The sequence below is a fragment of the Neoarius graeffei genome, chromosome 17, assembly GCF_027579695.1.
Source record: "Neoarius graeffei isolate fNeoGra1 chromosome 17, fNeoGra1.pri, whole genome shotgun sequence".
Classification (NCBI taxonomy): domain Eukaryota; kingdom Metazoa; phylum Chordata; class Actinopteri; order Siluriformes; family Ariidae; genus Neoarius; species Neoarius graeffei.
In genome coordinates this window covers 61,202,102-61,220,663 of record NC_083585.1, presented here as the reverse complement: position 1 = coordinate 61,220,663, position 18,562 = coordinate 61,202,102, and the positions used below count along the sequence as shown (strand labels likewise).

The 18,562-nt window shown below is 43.5% G+C and overlaps 2 protein-coding genes across 2 annotated transcripts in view; both read right to left on the bottom strand.

The window, feature by feature from the left end:
* Positions 1–2,149: 2,149 nt before the first annotated feature.
* Positions 2,150–3,971, bottom strand: LOC132901252 (zona pellucida sperm-binding protein 4-like). Its single transcript, XM_060943574.1, has 8 exons — positions 3,651–3,971; positions 3,390–3,577; positions 3,202–3,299; positions 2,968–3,125; positions 2,698–2,890; positions 2,483–2,630; positions 2,322–2,397; positions 2,150–2,253 (listed from the first exon to the last, which is right to left on the bottom strand). Exons 1-8 carry the CDS (start codon positions 3,910–3,912, stop codon positions 2,150–2,152), a joined length of 1,227 nt encoding a protein of 408 aa, XP_060799557.1. The 5' UTR covers positions 3,913–3,971.
* Positions 3,972–9,206: 5,235 nt separating this feature from the next.
* LOC132864374 (E3 ubiquitin/ISG15 ligase TRIM25-like) overlaps positions 9,207–18,562 on the bottom strand; it is a 76,153-nt gene continuing 66,797 nt past the window's right edge. The window contains exon 5 of the mRNA XM_060897794.1: positions 9,207–10,144. Coding sequence (XP_060753777.1) covers positions 9,585–10,144 — 560 coding nt within the window. The 3' untranslated portion in view covers positions 9,207–9,584. The remainder of the gene's footprint in view (positions 10,145–18,562) is intronic.

The following is an 18,562-nucleotide window of genomic DNA, read 5'->3' as shown; positions in this document are numbered from 1 at the left end:
TTAACCTAACCTGCATGTCTTTGGACTGTGGGGGAAACCGGAGCACCCGGAGGAAACCCACGCGGACACGGGGAGAACATGCAAACTCCGCACAGAAAGGCCCTCGCCGGCCCCGGGGCTCGAACCCAGGACCTTCTTGCTGTGAGGCGACAGTGCTAACCACTACACCACCGTGCCGTCTCTCCCCATGCTTTTCATAACAAAAGTAGCAAACAGTCAACTTAACTTCAGCATTAGCCTTGAAAGGTTCAGAATGATTAACTATGGTGTCTTGAGCCATTTTCAACCCAATGATTTTATAAAAATGGTCATTTAATATTAACACCAGCATGGATGTGTTTCATTACAGTATAGTCCTATCATTTAGTTTACAGCACAGTAATATCACACTTAAACATGAAAACATGCATAGATTTCACTTCAGTATGGGTCCAAGCACTTTGATGAATGTCATTAGGGACCTTAGGTATGGAGTACATATTGAAACAAACAGTTAATTCACGCTAATGGCAGCACCGTGGTGTAGTGGTTGGCACGGTTGCCTCACGGCAAGAAGGTTCCGGGTTTGAACCCAGCGGCTGGCGAGGGCCTTTCTGTGTGGAGTTTGCATGTTCTCCCCGTGTTTGCGTGGGTTTCCTCTGTTTCCACCACAATCCAAAGACATGCAGTTAGGTTGCCGTGGGGCGGCCTTGGGCTGAGGTGCCCTTAAGCAAGGTACCTGACCCCTGATTGCTCCCCGGGTGCTCTGGTGTGGCTGCCCACTGCTCTGACACCCCTTTTCCACCGAATCAGTTCCAGGGCTGGTTCACAACTCGTTCAACTTGCGAGCCAGCTGAGAACCAGTTTGCTTTGCCATAGGTCGAGGTGCTAAGGGGAGACACATCACAAACATCGGCGCAAACATCAAAGCAACAATAATGGATGACTTCACATTTGTACAGCTGCTGCTTCTTGTCGCTTAAAAATGGCGACCTTTTGTGGTCTTGCTATTATTGTTGGTCTTAACTCCACCCCCTGTTGACATAAGCGGTTCTTTCCTCTGGCCCAGCAAAGAGTTGGTGCTACCCTGGAACTGGTTTTTCTGGCCCCAGAGCCAGTTCTTTGTCAGTGGAAACAGAAAACCCGGTTCCAAACTAAGCACTGGCCCCAAACCAGCCCTGGAGGAAAAGAGGCATGAGTTCACTGCTTCAGATAGGTTAAATGCAGAGGATGAATTTCACTGTGCTTGTGATGAATAACAGGTTTCTTAGTTCTAATCATCCCAGTAAACTGACCAAGTAAATAAAACCTAACAAGAGGGTTTGTACTAAATTGGGACACATCACTAGTCTGTCTTTAGGTGACCTGTTAAATGTAAACTACACCAAAGGAACATTACCAGGTCATTGTGCTATTAAAGACCCATTTGTCACACAAGTGGCAGAGAAAAAAAAAAAGTGGGGAATCATGCTTGTTAGCACTGACTGCAGGCTCAAAGCCATTAACCAGTGAGATCTGAACTCATGAGCACCTCAGCATGACAACTGAAAGGCCAGCCCATGCTCCAAGTAAAAAGAGCCAGCTTGTCAGAATTAAAAGTAGGACTGAGTTACTCCTTCAATGTGTTAAAAAAAAGTCTCAAAGTGAACCGATATGGCATGGTGCTGAGCTTTGTTAGTCTGTAGGCATGTGTCCTAAGCATGCACAGGAAGCCACTACTGTGACAACCAAGTTCATCCAGCAGCTAGCCAAGAACAACTTCATGAACACCAACACCTGATACTAATCAAGGCAACCGAGTCAGGCAAAAGCCAGATTTTTATTAAACCCATTCCAAGTGTGTCCAACCATAGCCACAAGAGGTGCAGTGCAGTCCAATCAAGCAAGAGCCAGACCCACTCAAACCATTAAATTGATCTAGGCTGTAGAGTGGTGTGGCTTCTGCTTGGTTGGCCTGATAACCTGCACCCACACTGACCCATTCTGGAGGAGGTTGGACACCCCTGTTCCTGGTCAGTCAAGAAAAGCAACATTTTACTGCACCAATTTACTAATGCATCTGTTCCACCAGGTGTGTTCAAGGACCAATGAAGACTACCCATTTACAAGTCCACAGCCAATATGGACAACATTGAGAAACAATTCAGACCACAATTACAGAATTGCAACTTTATTCAACAGATTCATCTGAAACTTGGGTAAAGATCAGTCCTCCACTAGACACAATTACTGATTCACTAGGAGTGTTCTCCTCTGCTGCAGCAACATCTCGTCCTGAGGAAGAGAAAGAAAGTCCATAAGACAGTCAAGGGAAACAAACCATTTTAAAGGCATTTACTTACGTCTTCTGGTGCACATTGGTTCACAAGAATCTTGTGCAGTTGGAACACAGACAGATGTACTGCAGTGGACGTAGAGCTGAGGGGGAGGGGGGGGGAGCAACAACCAGAATCAATAGAACACCTTTCCTTATAAAAAACAGGAAGATCAAGCAAGCATTTACCATCTCTCGCACTGGAGTCACAGAGGTCTGATCCACAAATGTAAACATCTTCAGGACAAAACGTCTGAAATGGGTAGGGTATGCAAGTCCAGATGCCCCAGTCACTGGTATCAGCTTGGTCAAGTAACGGTCATCCTTGTATGGACATCTATGGATAACAAGGTTATGACTGTTCAGGTCAGAGACTGAACAAGAGAGACATGTTAAGAACTTACCCATTCACCAGAAGGTCCCATTGGGGAAGGCTATAAGGATTAGGGAAAGCAGTCACCCAGCAGCTACCCAAAGCCAGAACAAGATTTGGGTCAGTTCTCCCAACAATGCGCACCTCAACATACACAGGCTCCCTCAGAACCTTTGTCACAGGGTAATCAGTAGCACTGTAGTAGGAGGTATAGGCTACTTGTTCTGTTGGGGGAGAAAGGGAATCAGCTTGTTGAAGCCATTGACAAGTTCAGACATGACAATATCCACAAGTTGCTCACCTTCTGCACAACCCTTGGTGACACAGGAGCCTTTTCCTAGTCTTAGTTCTACTTGGAATGGTCCAGAAGCAACAACAGGCAGAGGATCAAGATTGGACGATGTTCCAATGGACAAAGCCCCAAAGCCAACACCTGAATATTTACACTGGAAGTAAAGCCTGGGGGGAAAGAAAAAAAAAAAATTGCTCAGTAAAAGCCTGAGAGTTCTCTACTCTGGGGGATTGTTTAGCTTACTGAAACTGAGTGTCCCTTGTAATTGAGCCACGGCGTCCAACTCCAACTTCATAAGAGGAGAGCATCCGATTTTCATAGACCACATAACCAGGTTCTACCTGTACAGAGTAGAGAGCACACTCAATACACCAAGCAAAGTTAAAGCTGCCTTTTTTTTTGGGGGGGGGGGGGGGGGGGAAGAGACAAACCTTCATGGTAGTCCCACAAGCAGTTACAGGAAACTGGTATATAGCAAAGGCTGTATTGGAGTCAACAGGACTACAGGGTCCTGTGTTTCCTCCCAACAGGCTGATTGAATCCAGGCTTATCCTGGGAAGTGTGGTGTCTCTGGCCACCACCAACACAAACTGGCCATCAAGGGTACACTGGACAGTCACTAACACCAAGGAAGAGAAGTGAAGTCAGTTTATTCTTTACCAGAGTCAAGTCAAATAGAACATGACACTTACCTGTTTTTCTATAATAGCACATCTGGCCATCAAAACAGCAGTTGATAGCATTGCACTGAGTAGCTTTTACACCAGGCTCTCCACAAGGAACCCTTTCATAGTTTTGCACTTGACAAATGTCAACCTGGCCAGGTGTCTGTAAAGTAGGCGTTGCAGGAATCCAAGGCTCTTGAGGAGACAATTTCACAGGTAGCAGGGATGCAGATATACTGCTCACAAGAAAAAGCCCCAGACACAACAAACTTAACAAAATGTTTTCCATTGTTCCCAAAATCTATACACCAACATCTAACTGCTGAACAACAGTGGCCTTTTATTGTCTTTCATTCTAATTGTGACTGGAGTCTCCTCCTACTCATTAGTCATTAATAGTGTTCCAGCCATGTGTTATCATTAAACACATTAATCACTGCGGTTTCCTCCTCCTTCTTCTTGGTCTTCAGCATTTTCCAGCACTTGGTATCCATTATGTTGCATGACTGCCCCTTTTTGGGTTTATTTGTCCATTCTTTTCTCGTGTGTTACCCAGTTGATTTTGGAAACCTGACTAAATACTTTCTCCCCTCCATTGTGTCCCTGCACTGCAGCACATCTTTAATCCTGGACACCTCTTGTCCTAGTCTCTGTAGTTCTATTGTCAATTCCCTTCTCTCCTCATTGTACTTTCCACATGACATCAGGACTTGATCCACTGACTATTACTTGACAATGCTTGCAATGACTAATTGGACATTTCCCCATGATGAAAAATGTGCTATTTAAGTTTCTGTGCCCAACTCTTAGTTTACTCATGACTACTTGCTCCCTTTTGCTGGTTCCTCCAATTCTTGCCCCTTAACATCCTCCTCCACAGGGAGTAGCTACAGGATCCTTTAGAAGATAAAGACACACTGAACAGCTGAACTGATCCACTGAAATACTGGCCTTTGCCATTTTCTTGCATTCACATGCTTCAAGAGAGCAGAACTCTGGAATTTCTGAGCTTCTTTTTGTATGAAATAAACCTCCTAGTTCTCTGTGTGTTATAGTGTGACAGATGCCCCTTTTCCACCAAAGCAGTTCCAGGGCTGGTTCGGGGCCAGTGCTTAGTTTGGAACCGAGTTTTCTGTTTCCACTGACAAAGAACTGGCTCTGGGGCCAGAAAAACCGGTTCCAGGTTAGCACCAACTCTCTGCTGGGCCAGAGGAAAGAACCGCTTACATCAGCGGGGGTGGAGTGGAGTTGTTAAGACCAACAACAATAACAAGACCACGAAAGATCGCCATTTTTAAGCGACGAGAAGCAGCAGCTGTACAAACGCGAAGTCATCCATTATTATTATTATTGTTGTTGCTGCTGCTGCTTCTTCTGTGTTGTTTTTGCTTCGATATTCGCGCCAAGGTTTATGCAAACATAGCGACGTAACTGACGTATACAGCGACGTAACGACGTATACAGCGACGTAACTGACGTATACAGCGACGTAATGACGTGGCTCCGCTTAGCACCGCGAGCTATGGAAAAGCAAACTGGTTCTCAGCTGGCTCGCAAGTTGAACGAGTTGTGAACCAGCACCAGCACTGGCCCCGAAAAAGCCCTGGAACTGATTTGGTGGAAAAGAGGCAAGAGAGCATATGTGTGGCTTTAAAGTGATTCTGTGTAATCATGAGGTTAGGGCCTCTGCATGCTCTTGCGACAGGGCTTTCGCAGATAGCTTTTCGCAGACAGTTGTAATTTATTGTTGAGTGGGGAGTAATAGGCATACGCGATGTTATTCACCACCACAACGCAAGGGGGCTCGAAGTCGCAAAATCGCTAGGAGTAGTTGGTGGGTGTGGTTAGTGGAGTGTTTATCCTCCGGTTACTTATAATAACTAGAACTGGAGTCATATAGATGTACATACTTCCTCACTTCCTCAATCAACCGCTCTTCGTGCTGCTCCATCTTCGCTCATGTTTTTAAAAATGGCGGTTGTGAAAACAAAACAAAACGGGAAAGTAGGGAAGCGGAAGTGCGTGTACAGCGGATGTAGAGTGGACCAATCAGAGCCCTCTTGTCTGCGAGGTTGTCTGCAGTGGTCACAATTTTTGGGAGGTGCGCGCATGGTGCGCGCAGAGCGTCTGCAAAGGGGGGGGCTTCGCAGACGCCATCTGCGACGCCATCTGCGAGGACTGGGTTGTCAGCATAAATTGGCCTTTAGTTTAACTGAAGTGTGATTTGTGACAAATATATTTGCTGTATTTTTGAATATTTTGACATGATCTCTGTTATAGCTGTGAATAAAACATCATTGCTACAATTCTGGGCAGCACCATGGTGCAGTGGTCATCACTGTCACCTCACAGTAAGAGGGTTCTGGGTTCAAATCTTGTGGTTGACGGGGGCCTTTCTGTGTAGAGTTTGCATGTTCTCCCCGTGTCTGTGTGGGTTTCCTCCCACAGTCCAAAGACATGCGGATTAGGTCAACTGGCTACTCTAAATTGCCCATACATGTGAATGTGAGTAGTTGTTTGTCTCTGTGTTAGCTCTGTGATCGATTGGTGACCTGTCCAGAGTCAGGTGTGTCGCCACCTCTCACCTGAAGTCAGCTGGGATTCACTCCAGCTCTCAAAACACTGACAGAAACAATTTTATTTGGTATTCATTCACCTTCAGTAAGCTGTGCCACTATGCCACCCGAAAACATTTTTAATGACATTCAATAATTTGAGCCACATCCTGCCAGTTCATTGGCTTAGTTTTCATTGTCATGGACAGATTTAAAATGTTATTTATTTTTGGAATACTTATTCATGATATCAATACATCAATTTAAAATAACATGATTTGAAAAAAGAAAGAAAGAAAATCCAGATTCAACATTAACATTTCTTACAGCAATAACAGCAGGAACATGGTTTGGAAAAATCTTCATTATTTTCCATATTCATTATGGATGGATGCAGGAACAACACCACAAAAAGGAAATTGTTAAATGATCAACATCTGTACATGATTTTCACTCACTTTATTTTTGTTGCAGTAGTGCATTCTATGTAAATATTCATCATAAATATATGGAATATATTACCCATGACCATTTATAATATTTTTTAAAAATAACTAGCCAAAGCATACTGTATGTACAGTGGTGCTTGAAAGTTTGTGAACCCTTTAGAATTTTCTATATTTCTGCATAAATATGACCTCAAACATCATCAGATTTTCACACAAGCCGGAAAAGTAGATAAAGAGAACCCAGTTAAACAAATGAGACAAAAATATTATACTTGGTCATTTATTTATTGAGGAAAATGATCCAATATTACATATCTGAGAGTGGCAAAAGTATGTGAACCTTTGCTTTCAGTATCTGGTGTGACCCCCTTGTGCAGCAATAACTGCAAATAAACATTTGCAGTAACTGTTGATCAGTCCTGCACACCGGCTTGGAGGAATTTTAGCCCATTCCTCCGTACAGAACAGCTTCAACTCTGGGATGTTGGTGGGTTTCCTCACATGAACTGCTCGCTTCAGGTCCTTCCACAACATTTCCATTGGATTAAGGTCAGGACTTTGACTTGGCCATTCCAAAACATTAACTTTATTCTTCTTTAACCATTCTTTGGTAGAACGACTTGTGTGCTTAGGGTCGTTGTCTTGCTACATGACCCACTTTCTCTTGAGATTCAGTTCATGGACAGATGTCCTGACATTTTCCTTTAGAATTCACTGGTATAGTTCAGAATTCATTGTTCCATCAATGATGGCAGCCGTCCTGGCCCAGATGCAGCAAAACAGGCCCAAACCATGGTACTACCACCACCATGTTTCACAGATGAGATAAGGTTCTTATGCTGGAATGCAGTGTCTTCCTTTCTCCAGACATAACGCTTCTCATTTAAACCAAACAGTTCTATTTTGGTCTCATCCGTCCACAAAACATTTTTCCAATAGCCTTCTGGCTTGTCCATGTGACACTTTAGCAAACTGCAGACGAGCAGCAATGTTCTTTTTGGAGAGCAGTGGCTTTCTCCTTGCAACCCTGCCATGCACACCATTGTTGTTCAGTGTTCTCCTGATGGTGGACTCCATCCATCCATCTATCCATTATATGTAGTTGCTTATCCTGTTCTACAGGGTCGCAGGCAAGCTGGAGCCTATCCCAGCTGACTATGGGTGAGAGGCGGGGTACACTCTGGACAAGTGACCAGGTCATCACAGGGCTGACACAGAGACAAGCAACCATTCACACTCACATTCACACCTACGGTCAATTTAGAGACACCAATTAACCTAATCTGCATGTCTTTGGACTGTGGGGGAAACCGGAGCACCAGGAGGAAACCCACGCAGAACATGCAAACTCCACACATACCCCTTTTCCACCAAATCAGTTCTAGGGCTGGTTCGGGGCCAGTGCTGGTGCTGGTTCACAACTCGTTCAACTTGCGAGCCAGCTGAGAACCAGTTTGCTTTTCCATAGCTCGCGGTGCTAAGGGAAGCCACGTCATTACGTCGCTGTATACGTCAGTTATGTCGTTGTATACGTCAGTTACGTCACTACGTTTGCATAAACCTTGGTGCGAATATCAAAGCAAAAACAACACGGAAGAAGCAGTAGCAGCAGCAACAACAACAACAATAATAATAATAATGGATGACTTCGCGTTTGTACAGCTGCTGCTTCTCGTCATTTAAAAATGGCGATCTTTTGCGGTCTTGTTATTGTTGTTGGTCTTAACAACTCCGCCCCCCCCCCCCCCCCCCCGCTGACGTAAGCGGTTCTTTCCTCTGGCCCAGCAAAGAGGTGTGGTGCTAACCTGGAACCGGTTTTTCTGGCCCCAGAGCCAGTTCTTTGTCAGTGGAAACAGAAAACCCGGTTCCAAACTAAGCACTGGCCCCGAACCAGCCCTGGAACTGCTTTGGTGGAAAAGGGGCAACAGAATATTAATGAACATTAATATTAGCCAATGTGAGAGAGGCCTTCAGTTGCTTAGAAGTTACCTGGGGTCCTTTGTGACCTCCCCGACTATTACACACCTTGCTCTTGGAGTGATCTTTGTTGGTTGACCACTCCTGGGGAGGATTTCAATGGTCTTGAATTCCCTCCATTTGTACACAATCTGTCTGACTGTGGATTGGTGGAGTCCAAACTCTTTAGAGATGGTTTTGTAACCTTTTCCAGCCTGATGAGCATCAACGACACTTTTTCTGAGGTCCTCAGAAATCTTCTTTGTTTGTGCCATGATACACTTCCATAAACGTGTTGTGAAGATCAGACTTTGATAGATCCCTGTTCTTTAAGTAAAACAGGGTGCCCACTCACACCTGATTGTCATCCCATTGATTGAAAACACCTGACTAATTTCACCTTCAAATTAACTGCTAATCCTCAAGGGTCACATACTTTTGCCACTGACAGATATGTAATATTGGATCATTTTCCTCAATAAATAAATGACCAAGTATAATATTTTTGTCTCATTTGTTTAACTGGGTTCTCTTTATCTACTTTTAGGACTTGTGTGAAAATCTGATGATGTTTGAGGTCATATTTATGCAGAAATATAGACAATTCTAAAGGGTTCACAAACTTTCAAGCACCACTGTATATCATTTTGTCTACTTCCTGTTTGATGCTGACTGAACCCAACTTTATTTGATGTCACATCAATTAAGTCATGTTATTTTGATTGAACATTTTAGAATAAGATATAACTTTCACTTACCAGGACAGACAATATCTTACATCATCTGTTTGTTTACCTTTTTCCTAGAAACATCCTACATTTTGCATGAAGAAATTTATGTAACTTCTACAATCTTTAATAATATAATCTAATAATAACATAATCTACTACGACCACCACCACTACCACTAATAAAATTAATAATAATAATAATAATAATAATAATAATGTTTAGCTTGTTCATTTTGTCACACAAATGTGTCATCATCATTTAGGCAGAATTTAATCTGACACCTCATCACTTTCATTTACATTAAATTTTGGATCACATAACCTCACAGTTGAGTCATAACTCCATAGCCAGAACCCAGCGTATAGAGGCTGAGTGAATGTGGTGTGGACTCTGTGGAGGAGCCTCATTGCATCAGAGACACTGTAGAAGGACAGAGTTCCTGCACTGTGATCCACATACACTCCTATTCTGGAGTATACTGGACCTCGGAGATCAGTCTTAATTTTGTTGTGCCAGAAAGAGACAGAGGAAGAAGAACATCGCAGACTCCAGGACTGACTGTTGCGCCCAAGCCCACATTCATCACCCTGTCCTTTCCTGCTGATCTCTTTGTATGAGACTGATATGAACACATCACTTCTCCACTCCACCTCCCAGTAACAGCGTCCACACACACTCTCCTTACACAACACCTGAACACGCTGGTCAAATCTCTCTGGATGATAAGGGTAAGGCTGTTTTTTCTTCTCGTGTGTCACCGCTCTGTTGTTCTCAGACAGAATGAGTTTAGGATGTGCTGTGTTTGGATCCAGAGTCAGATAACAGAAATCTAAAACAATAAAATATCCACAGGTTAAATGTTAATCACAGGATTTATAAGAAGTGTGTGTGAGAGACACCTGTCTGTGTTTCTGTCCTCCTAATGCTGCTTGGTATGATTTTTTTTTTTTTAACATTACACAACATCAGTCATCAGATAAAATAGAGTCATATTTAGATACACAATACTGACATCACATATACATCATGTTTGGTCACAGAAGCTGAATCAAGATGGCGCCTGTGTACGGCATTGCCACTGCTTCAGCTGGTTGGTGTAGTTTCATACTACCAGCCATCGTCATTTGTAATGTAATTTTTACTCTTTTCTGCAATAACTTTGTTTCTGCTGCTTGTTTTTACGATCGAGGCACACTGCTAAACATAAAAGATACAATGGAGAGATACTGTGACAGCTGGGACAGGTACGCAAAAATTTTCCCTCCTCCGTTTGTGTGTTTCTCACCTGAACGCTTGCCATTTTATACAACCCGTGGGGCTCTCAAACACAAGAAGCGAAAATGGGGAACCAGGGCCGGCGTCCTTGTGAAGTTGAGACGGTACCGGAGGCTAGCTTCATGGTTGTGGGGAGATTCGAGGCACCTTCGGTTCCTTCCTCTCCTGTCATCTGACAGGGACGCGCCCCTGCCTGCTACAACCTGGGCCCCTTGGTCTGACAGTGGAACGCTTGGCTCGTGTGTGCGAGCCATCCTCCTTCCCGGCGGTGGCAATGTCCTGTCATCTATGGTGGTTTCAACTGGCTTGGGAGTCACCGCCCGGCGCGGCAGGTGCGGGGATGTGCCCAGGTGTGTGGTTCAAGTGCTGCTACAGTCAGCTGTGGAGTGCGCTGAGAGATCTTCACCCATCCGGATCGCCCTGCTCAACGCCCACTCTATTGGGAACAAGTCGTTCGTTCTGAATGATCTTTTTACGAAGGAATCTTTGGACTTTATGTTTCTGACTGAGACATGGCAGCAACAAATGGAGTTTATTCATCTGAAGGAAATCTGCCCATCTGGCTGCTCCATCATCGGATCTCCACGTCTTTTTGGACGTGGTGAAGGACTGGCTGCTGTATTTCAGGACAGATGTACATGCAGGCTGATGAACTCGGACTCCTTTTCTTCATTTGAGTTACAAATGATAAAGGTTGGTCACCCAAAATCTTTTTATTGTATTTTGATTTATCGACCTCCCGGTGTTGCAGGAGTCTTCTTAACTGACTTTACAGATTTTTTAGCATCTATTATCAAAATGGAGAATGTTTTAATATTAGGAGATTTCATTCTTCATATTGACGATGTGTCCTGTAATATGGCTGCAGAACTCGTCACTATTACAGAGTCTTTTGACCTTAAGCAACATGTCTCCGGCCCCACACATATAAAGGGTCATACATTGGACCTGGTTTTCTCCTTGGGTTTAAACATAGATGGTATATGTGTGGAGGATGTTCATGTGAGTGACCACAGTTGTATTTATTTTAATCTCTCATTTTACCTGGATCATTTGCCTCCCAAACCACGAAGACAAAGGCGAATCATAAACCAGGCTGCTGCTGAAAGGTTCTCACTCTTGTTTGATGCCAACGTGGCTCATAGTGATACTGATGTTTTTGTTTAATCTTTTAACAACCAATGCACATCTGTTTTAGATACAGTGGCACCTTTCAAACAAAACATTGTCCACCCTCAACTTACTGTCCCTGGATAAATGAAAGTGTCTGTGATTTAAGGAGGTATTGCCGGAAGTTGGAACGCTTATGGAAAACTTCCAAACTAGAGGTTCATAGGCTTCATCTGAAAGAATCAATGTCTTATTTAAATGACATGTTGAAAAATGCCAGAACTGAATACTTTGCTAATCTTATAGCATCAAAAAAGAAAAATCCAAAAGTTTTGTTTGACACAATCAGGAATATCGTCTCTCCTGATATTCCTTATGCACCAGTGTGCACAAAGTCCAAGTGCAATGAGTTTTTACACTTTTTTGTAAGTAAAGTTGCTGCCATCAGGTCAGGTATTCCTCCATCAACTCCTCAACATTATGTTTGCAATTTGCTTCCTTCTGTTACTTGGTCCTCCTTTGCTTCTGTTACCTTACAGGACATCACAGCTTTACTTGGTCGTATGAAACCGACTTCAAGTCCTCTTGATGTCCTCCCTACTCCCTTTTTTAATAGTGTTTTTAAATCTATTGGGCCCTGTACTGTAGAAATAATAAATCTCTCTTTTCATGCTGGCTCAGTTTCCAGCTTCTTTAAAAAAGCTGTTGTTGAGCCACTACTAAAGAAACCTAATTTGGATCCATCTCTTCCAAATAGTTACAGACCAATATCCAAATTATCTTTTATCTTAAAGATTTTGGAGAAAATAGTGGCCGAGCAATTCAACAACTTTTTGGAGAAAACTAATACTGTAGGATGGATACTTTCCAGGCTGGTTTTCGCAAATTGCACTCCACAGAAACTGCTTTACTTAAAGTTTCTAGTGACATTTTGATGGCACTAGATTCTGGAGAGTATACTGTTCTGGTTTTACTGGATCTCTCCTCTGCCTTTGATACTGTCAATCACAGTACCATGATAAATAGGCTTCAGGAATTGTTTGGGATTACTGGTGTTGTTCTAAAATGGTTCACACCCTACCTGTCTGAGAGATCTTTTATTGTTTATGTAAATGGGGTAATGTCTGATTCAGCTGACCTGCTCTGTGGGGTACCTCAGGGATCTGTTCTTGGTCCGATTCTCTTTTTTGCTGTATATGTTTCCTCTTGGTCAAATTATTAGATGTTACAATAATATTTCTTATCATCTCTATGCCGATGACATTCAGATATATTGCTCTTTTAAAGCTTCTGAATTTTATAAATTGTCTTGTTTACAAAATTGCTTGACAGATATCAAGCAATGGTTAAACAACAACTGTTTTCAGTTAAACAATGAGAAAACTGAAACTTTGATAATAGCTCCAGACAAGGTGGTCCCAGACATCAGAAAACACGTCAGCTTTCTCGGCTCTTCTGATAAATCAAATGCTAGAAATTTGGGTGTCTTATTTGATAGTTCAATGTTGTTTGAGCATTATTCCAAACAACTAGTTGGGAACTGTTTTTATCACCTAAGGAACATTTCAAAACTCAGACTGCTGGTGTCAAAAGCTGAACTTGAGATGATTATCCACGCTTTTATCTCTTCTCGTTTAGATTACTGTAACAGTCTTTTAACCTGTTTAAATAAATTAGCTTTGGACCGTCTTCAGACCGTGCAAAATGCTGCAGCAAGACTTTTAACTGGCACCAATAGAAGATCTCACATTACTCCAGTCTTGGCTTCTCTTCATTGGTTGCCAGTAAATTTTAGAATTCATTTTAAGTCTTTACTTTTAGGGCCTCACATGGTCAAGCTCCACAATATATTGCTGACCTGCTGAAACCCCATTCTTCTTCTCATGCTCTGAGGTCGACAGGTCAGATGTTGTTGGTTGCCCCACGTACTCGGTTCAAAACTCGTGGGGATCGGGCGTTTCAGGCAGTGGCACCAAGACTGGAACTCTCTCCTGCTTTCCTTACGCTGTACTGACTCCATTGACTCTTTTAAAAAGCAGCTAAAGACATTTTTATACAGAAAAATTTTTAATTAATTAAATTGGTGTTTCACAGTGTATTGTCTTTTATTTTATTTTATTGTGTTTTATCTGTGAATCGCCATGTTTTATTGTGTTTTATCTGTGAAGCACTTTGGGATTTTTATCTGTGAAAAGTGCTATATAAATAAAATTTACTTACTTACTTAGGCTACATCCACACGACAACGGCAACGAGATTTTTTTTTTAGCGGGTAAAAAAAATATCGCGTCCACATGGGCAACGGATCAGTAAAATATCAGGTACATACTGTATGGCAACGCAACGCTTGCTGAAAACGATGCAATACACATGCCACACCTCTACGTGCACTGTAAGACGGTCCCATCGGAGACACCGGAACAATAGAAGAAGAAGTAGGACGCATGCGCATGTAACGGGTTTATTTTTTTCCACTTGCCATTGTGTGTAGTGGTGGGGAAATTCTGCGCTGGCCCTTTAAGAGTGCAGGTAGTTATGGGAACGAGGCGCTGGCCTCTTTCAGTTCGTTTTGGAAATGTAAGCGCCAATGCCAGTGGACGTTTGCAGCCCGTCCTCAGCAGTGTATTTGTGTCTCATTTCTTCAGAATAAAAAGACTGGTGAACAACACAACGCAACGTCTGTTACACGCATAAACCCCTTCTTCTACCCGGCGTGAAGCACTCACAGGAACAAACACACAACAACAAGAAGAAGATGGCTGTGACTACGCGAGGAAATCGTGCCTTCTGTGTGTACAAATTAGTTTTATTAGTGTGCATAGTTTTATATAACTTAATTTTCTTATTGTATGTGAACATTTTGAAAAGCATTTTATATAATTTATATAACTTTTTATATTGTGTGTGAACATTTTGAAAAGCAGTCTTATCCAATAAAAAAAAAGAACTTCAAGAAATGGTTCAGGGCGGCATGGTGGTGTAGTGGTTAGCGCTGTCACCTCACAGCAAGAAGGTCCGGGTTCGAGCCCCGTGGCCGGCGAGGGCCTTTCTGTGTGGAGTTTGCATGTTCTCCCCGTGTCCGCGTGGGTTTCCTCTGGGTGCTCCGGTTTCCCCCACAGTCCAAAGACATGCAGGTTAGGTTAACTGGTGACTCTAAATTGAGCGTAGGTGTGAATGTGAGTGTGAATGGTTGTCTGTGTCTATGTGTCAGCCCTGTGATGACCTGGCGACTTGTCCAGGGTGAACCCCGCCTTTCGCCCGTAGTCAGCTGGGATAGGCTCCAGCTTGCCTGCGACCCTGTAGAACAGGATAAAGCGGCTAGAGATAATGAGATGAGATGATAAGAAATGGTTCAGTTACCTGTTTATTTAAAAGAAAAGCTGTATACAAAAGTGAATGCAATGCAGTGGTTCATACAAAACAGTCTGTTGAAGGGTCTTCTGACCCTTTTCCCCTCTGCCTCCATTATAGTCAGGTAACTGTTGCTTTGTGTGGAAGGCTGTACTTTCTGTTCATCAAAGCAGGTGTAAATTGTCTGTCTGGCAGGTCAGTCAGGTTAATGTGTAAACAATTTCAATTTCTGTTGTTATGAATGATGCGGGGCGGCACGGTGGTGTAGTGGTTAGCGCTGTCGCCTCACAGCAAGAAGGTCCGGGTTCGAGCCCCGTGGCCGGCGAGGGCCTTTCTGTGTGGAGTTTGCATGTTCTCCCCGTGTCCGCGTGGGTTTCCTCCGGGTGCTCCGGTTTCCCCCACAGTCCAAAGACATGCAGGTTAGGTTAACTGGTGACTCTAAATTGACCGTAGGTGTGAATGTGAGTGTGAATGGTTGTCTGTGTCTATGTGTCAGCCCTGTGATGACCTGGCGACTTGTCCAGGGTGAACCCCGCCTTTCGCCCGTAGTCAGCTGGGATAGGCTCCAGCTTGCCTGCGACCCTATAGAACAGGATAAAGCGGCTAGAGATAATGAGATGAGACGAATGATGCGCGCGAGAGTGCTGCTTGTTCTAGTCATGTGGTTGTGATGTCATCGTAAACAAATCCGTTCTACTCATCCAGACGACTTCGCAACGGTGCCATTGCCAGATTTTTCCACTCTGGAACCCGTTCTCAAAAAATATCGTTTTGGGGCACCCAGAACGCCGGTGCCATGTGGACGCCAGGCCGAAACGATAAAAAATTTTATCAGATTCACCTGAATCCGTTGTCGTGTGGACAGGGCCTTACTCTACCATTGCTGTTTCTTTCCAACTGATGCAACTTATTGTCTATTCAACATAATGACTTTCTGAAATAGTCCCACACTAGCAGGGCTGGACTGGGACAAAAAAACGGGCCGGGCATTTTTGACTTAGGCAGGCCAATATTAAGACTTCGACAGGCTCATAATTACCGGAGTACAAACGACTAGTAACCTGCCCCCCCGGAGGAGGTTTGGCCAGGTATTGCAATGACCCTGTCTGTTAGTCTGTCTGTCTGTCTGTCTGTCCCCCTGCAGTGTGTGTGTGTGTGCCGTCTTTACGGGGAGCCAAACACACCGGTTGGGGCCAGGTTGCTATCTCTCATTGCACTTGTTTAAGTATGTTTTCCGTGAAGCAATGTAAATTTTTTTTTTTACGGTTGTTACATCCTGGCCAAGGGGAAATGGTGCAACATTTAAAGCAAGAATTACTTCACTGAGATGCTCTTTCAAGGCCACATCGTATTTCCCCAGTAAAATAATCAGTTCCAGAAAATGACCATGGTCAAGGCTACTGTCCTCCAAAGTATACGCAGCCTCATTCTCTTCGTGTCTGTAGCTCAGGCCCCTCTTCCCTATTACTCGGACAACTTCAACAACACGCTTCAAGACCTGGTGCCTCCTCTTGATCTGCTCTCTGTGAACAGTGAGCTGTCTTCCCCTAAGCAGACTGTTTATGTCAGCTTCTGAACAGTTTAAGAAATAAGCTTCAGCACAGGCTCTATGTGCCATGCTTTTTTCATGCTCTACAGCTCTCTGGTGGGCATGTCTCCAGTCTGACATCCCAGTTATGAATATGCTGGAATCAGTAGTCTTGCTAAAAGCCAAGCATACAAAACAGAATAAAGCATGACGTTGATTACAGTACGTCAGTCACTTCCTGCTTGTGCCATCTTTGTTAGTGAACACCCTCTTTACAATTGCGTTTGTAGCATCTTGTTTGGGATGATGCATTAAAAACGCTTGCATCCTACCAGGCTCTGGTCGTGAAAAGTAATCTACTGTGTCTTCACTCTCTTCAACCTCACCTGCCACAAGAGCCTGGCTTGACTAGACAGGAAGAGAGGGATAGAATATTGCAATTTATAAACTACTCCATAAATAATTAATTGATTAAATAAATCTATTTGGAACTACCTAGAAAAACTGGGCAACAACCTTAACCATCAGCACATACACTCCACTCTATTCAGTAATCTCTCAGTATTCAGTTACCCTTATGAAAAAACTGCAATGTATAACATGAAAACTGCCATTTTTCTGTAGTGCTGTAATATTCCCACGTCTAAAACATTGCATTATGCCGTGTAATGCTGTAAAGCGCAGTATTTTTGTAGTCCAATTTTTCCGTGTGCAAAATATTGCTTTTACTGCAGAAGGCATGATAGTATACTGCAATACTACTGCAGAATAAAAACGGCAGATAGGCCTACTGCAGTACAACGCAGGGTGTTTTTCATAAGGGTACACATTTATTTTTTAATACGCCCTAATCATAAGATAAATGTCTCATACTTGTGTACATGACACCAACCAAGGTCACCAAAAAGAAAGGACTGGAGTTGGTTTCGGGCATGCTTGTACAGTAAAAACATGGTCCTCGCGACCTTGCCTGTTCTGGAACTCGCATGGTGGAGCAGAAACGAAAGCAAAGCACTATTTAATGCAACTGCTACGACATGTAAAAATAACAGTTGCTCATGATTCTCATGTGATATAGAGCTAACGTTGCTTACTTCCATCACCTTAAAGTCCCTATTATCCTAAGTTAGTCCTAACGTTACTGCTTGCTTACCGGCTGCTGCTGTGCTACACTTCCCTCATTCTGTCCCTCGGCATCGGGTTCCCTTTCAAAAACCTCAAACTGGGACGATGTGGAGGCTACAGCAGTCCCTCCAGTGAACAGGTCTGTTATTTTTGAGCATTTTGCTGCGTCTGCTTCGAGCTGTTTAATTTTTTTCTCTCGCAGCCTCGCCGCGCCGCCTTTGCGTTTTGGTTTCTCCATCCTTCCACAGGTAATCTACGAACCGGGCAAAATCTCGCCGCTGATTGGTTCAGTCCACTGAAAATAGACCAATAAGGCGCTGCGACTCTATATTATGCGCCGGACCGCCAGTTTCAAAGTAAAATTATTATTATAATTATTATTTAATTAATATCTTGGACCGTCAGGCTACTTGGACCGTTAGGCCACTGGGATTTTGCCCGGTACGCCAGATGGCCTGTCCAGCCCTGCACACTAAATCCACTCAGACTGTCGCTGTACAAAGCAGAGCAGAGACATGGAATGGTGTGGGAATAATAAGCAAGGAAGAATGTGCTTCTACTGTATGTCAACCAATGCTGGTGCGATAATGTCACTATACTGTATAAATAATGCACCTTTCTTTTGAGCGAGTGATTGGTCTTTCTACATTTTGGAGCTTGCTGTGGGAATTTGCCCATTTAGCCACAAAGAAAGTTAGTGAGCTCTGGTACTTATGTCAAGTGACAAGGCTTGGTGTGCAGTCAGTGTTCCAGTTCATCCCAGACATCAGGGCTAAGGCCACTCAAGGGGCATTGTCATGTTAGAACAGATTTGGGCTTCTTAGTTCCAGTGAAGGGAAGTCATAATGCTACAGCATA

What these genes read in the sequence shown, in the direction of transcription:
- LOC132901252 (XM_060943574.1), bottom strand. Translation starts at nt 3,912, where the DNA reads ATGGAAAACATTTTGTTAAGTTTGTTGTGTCTGGGGCTTTTTCTTGTG. An exon ending in GTGCTATTATAGAAAAACAG is followed by an intron (nt 3,578 to 3,650) that starts GTAAGTGTCATG and finishes CCTTGGTGTTAG; the next exon opens with TGACTGTCCAGTGTACCCTT. An exon ending in ACAAGGGACACTCAGTTTCA is followed by an intron (nt 3,126 to 3,201) that starts GTAAGCTAAACA and finishes CTTTCCCCCCAG; the next exon opens with GCTTTACTTCCAGTGTAAAT.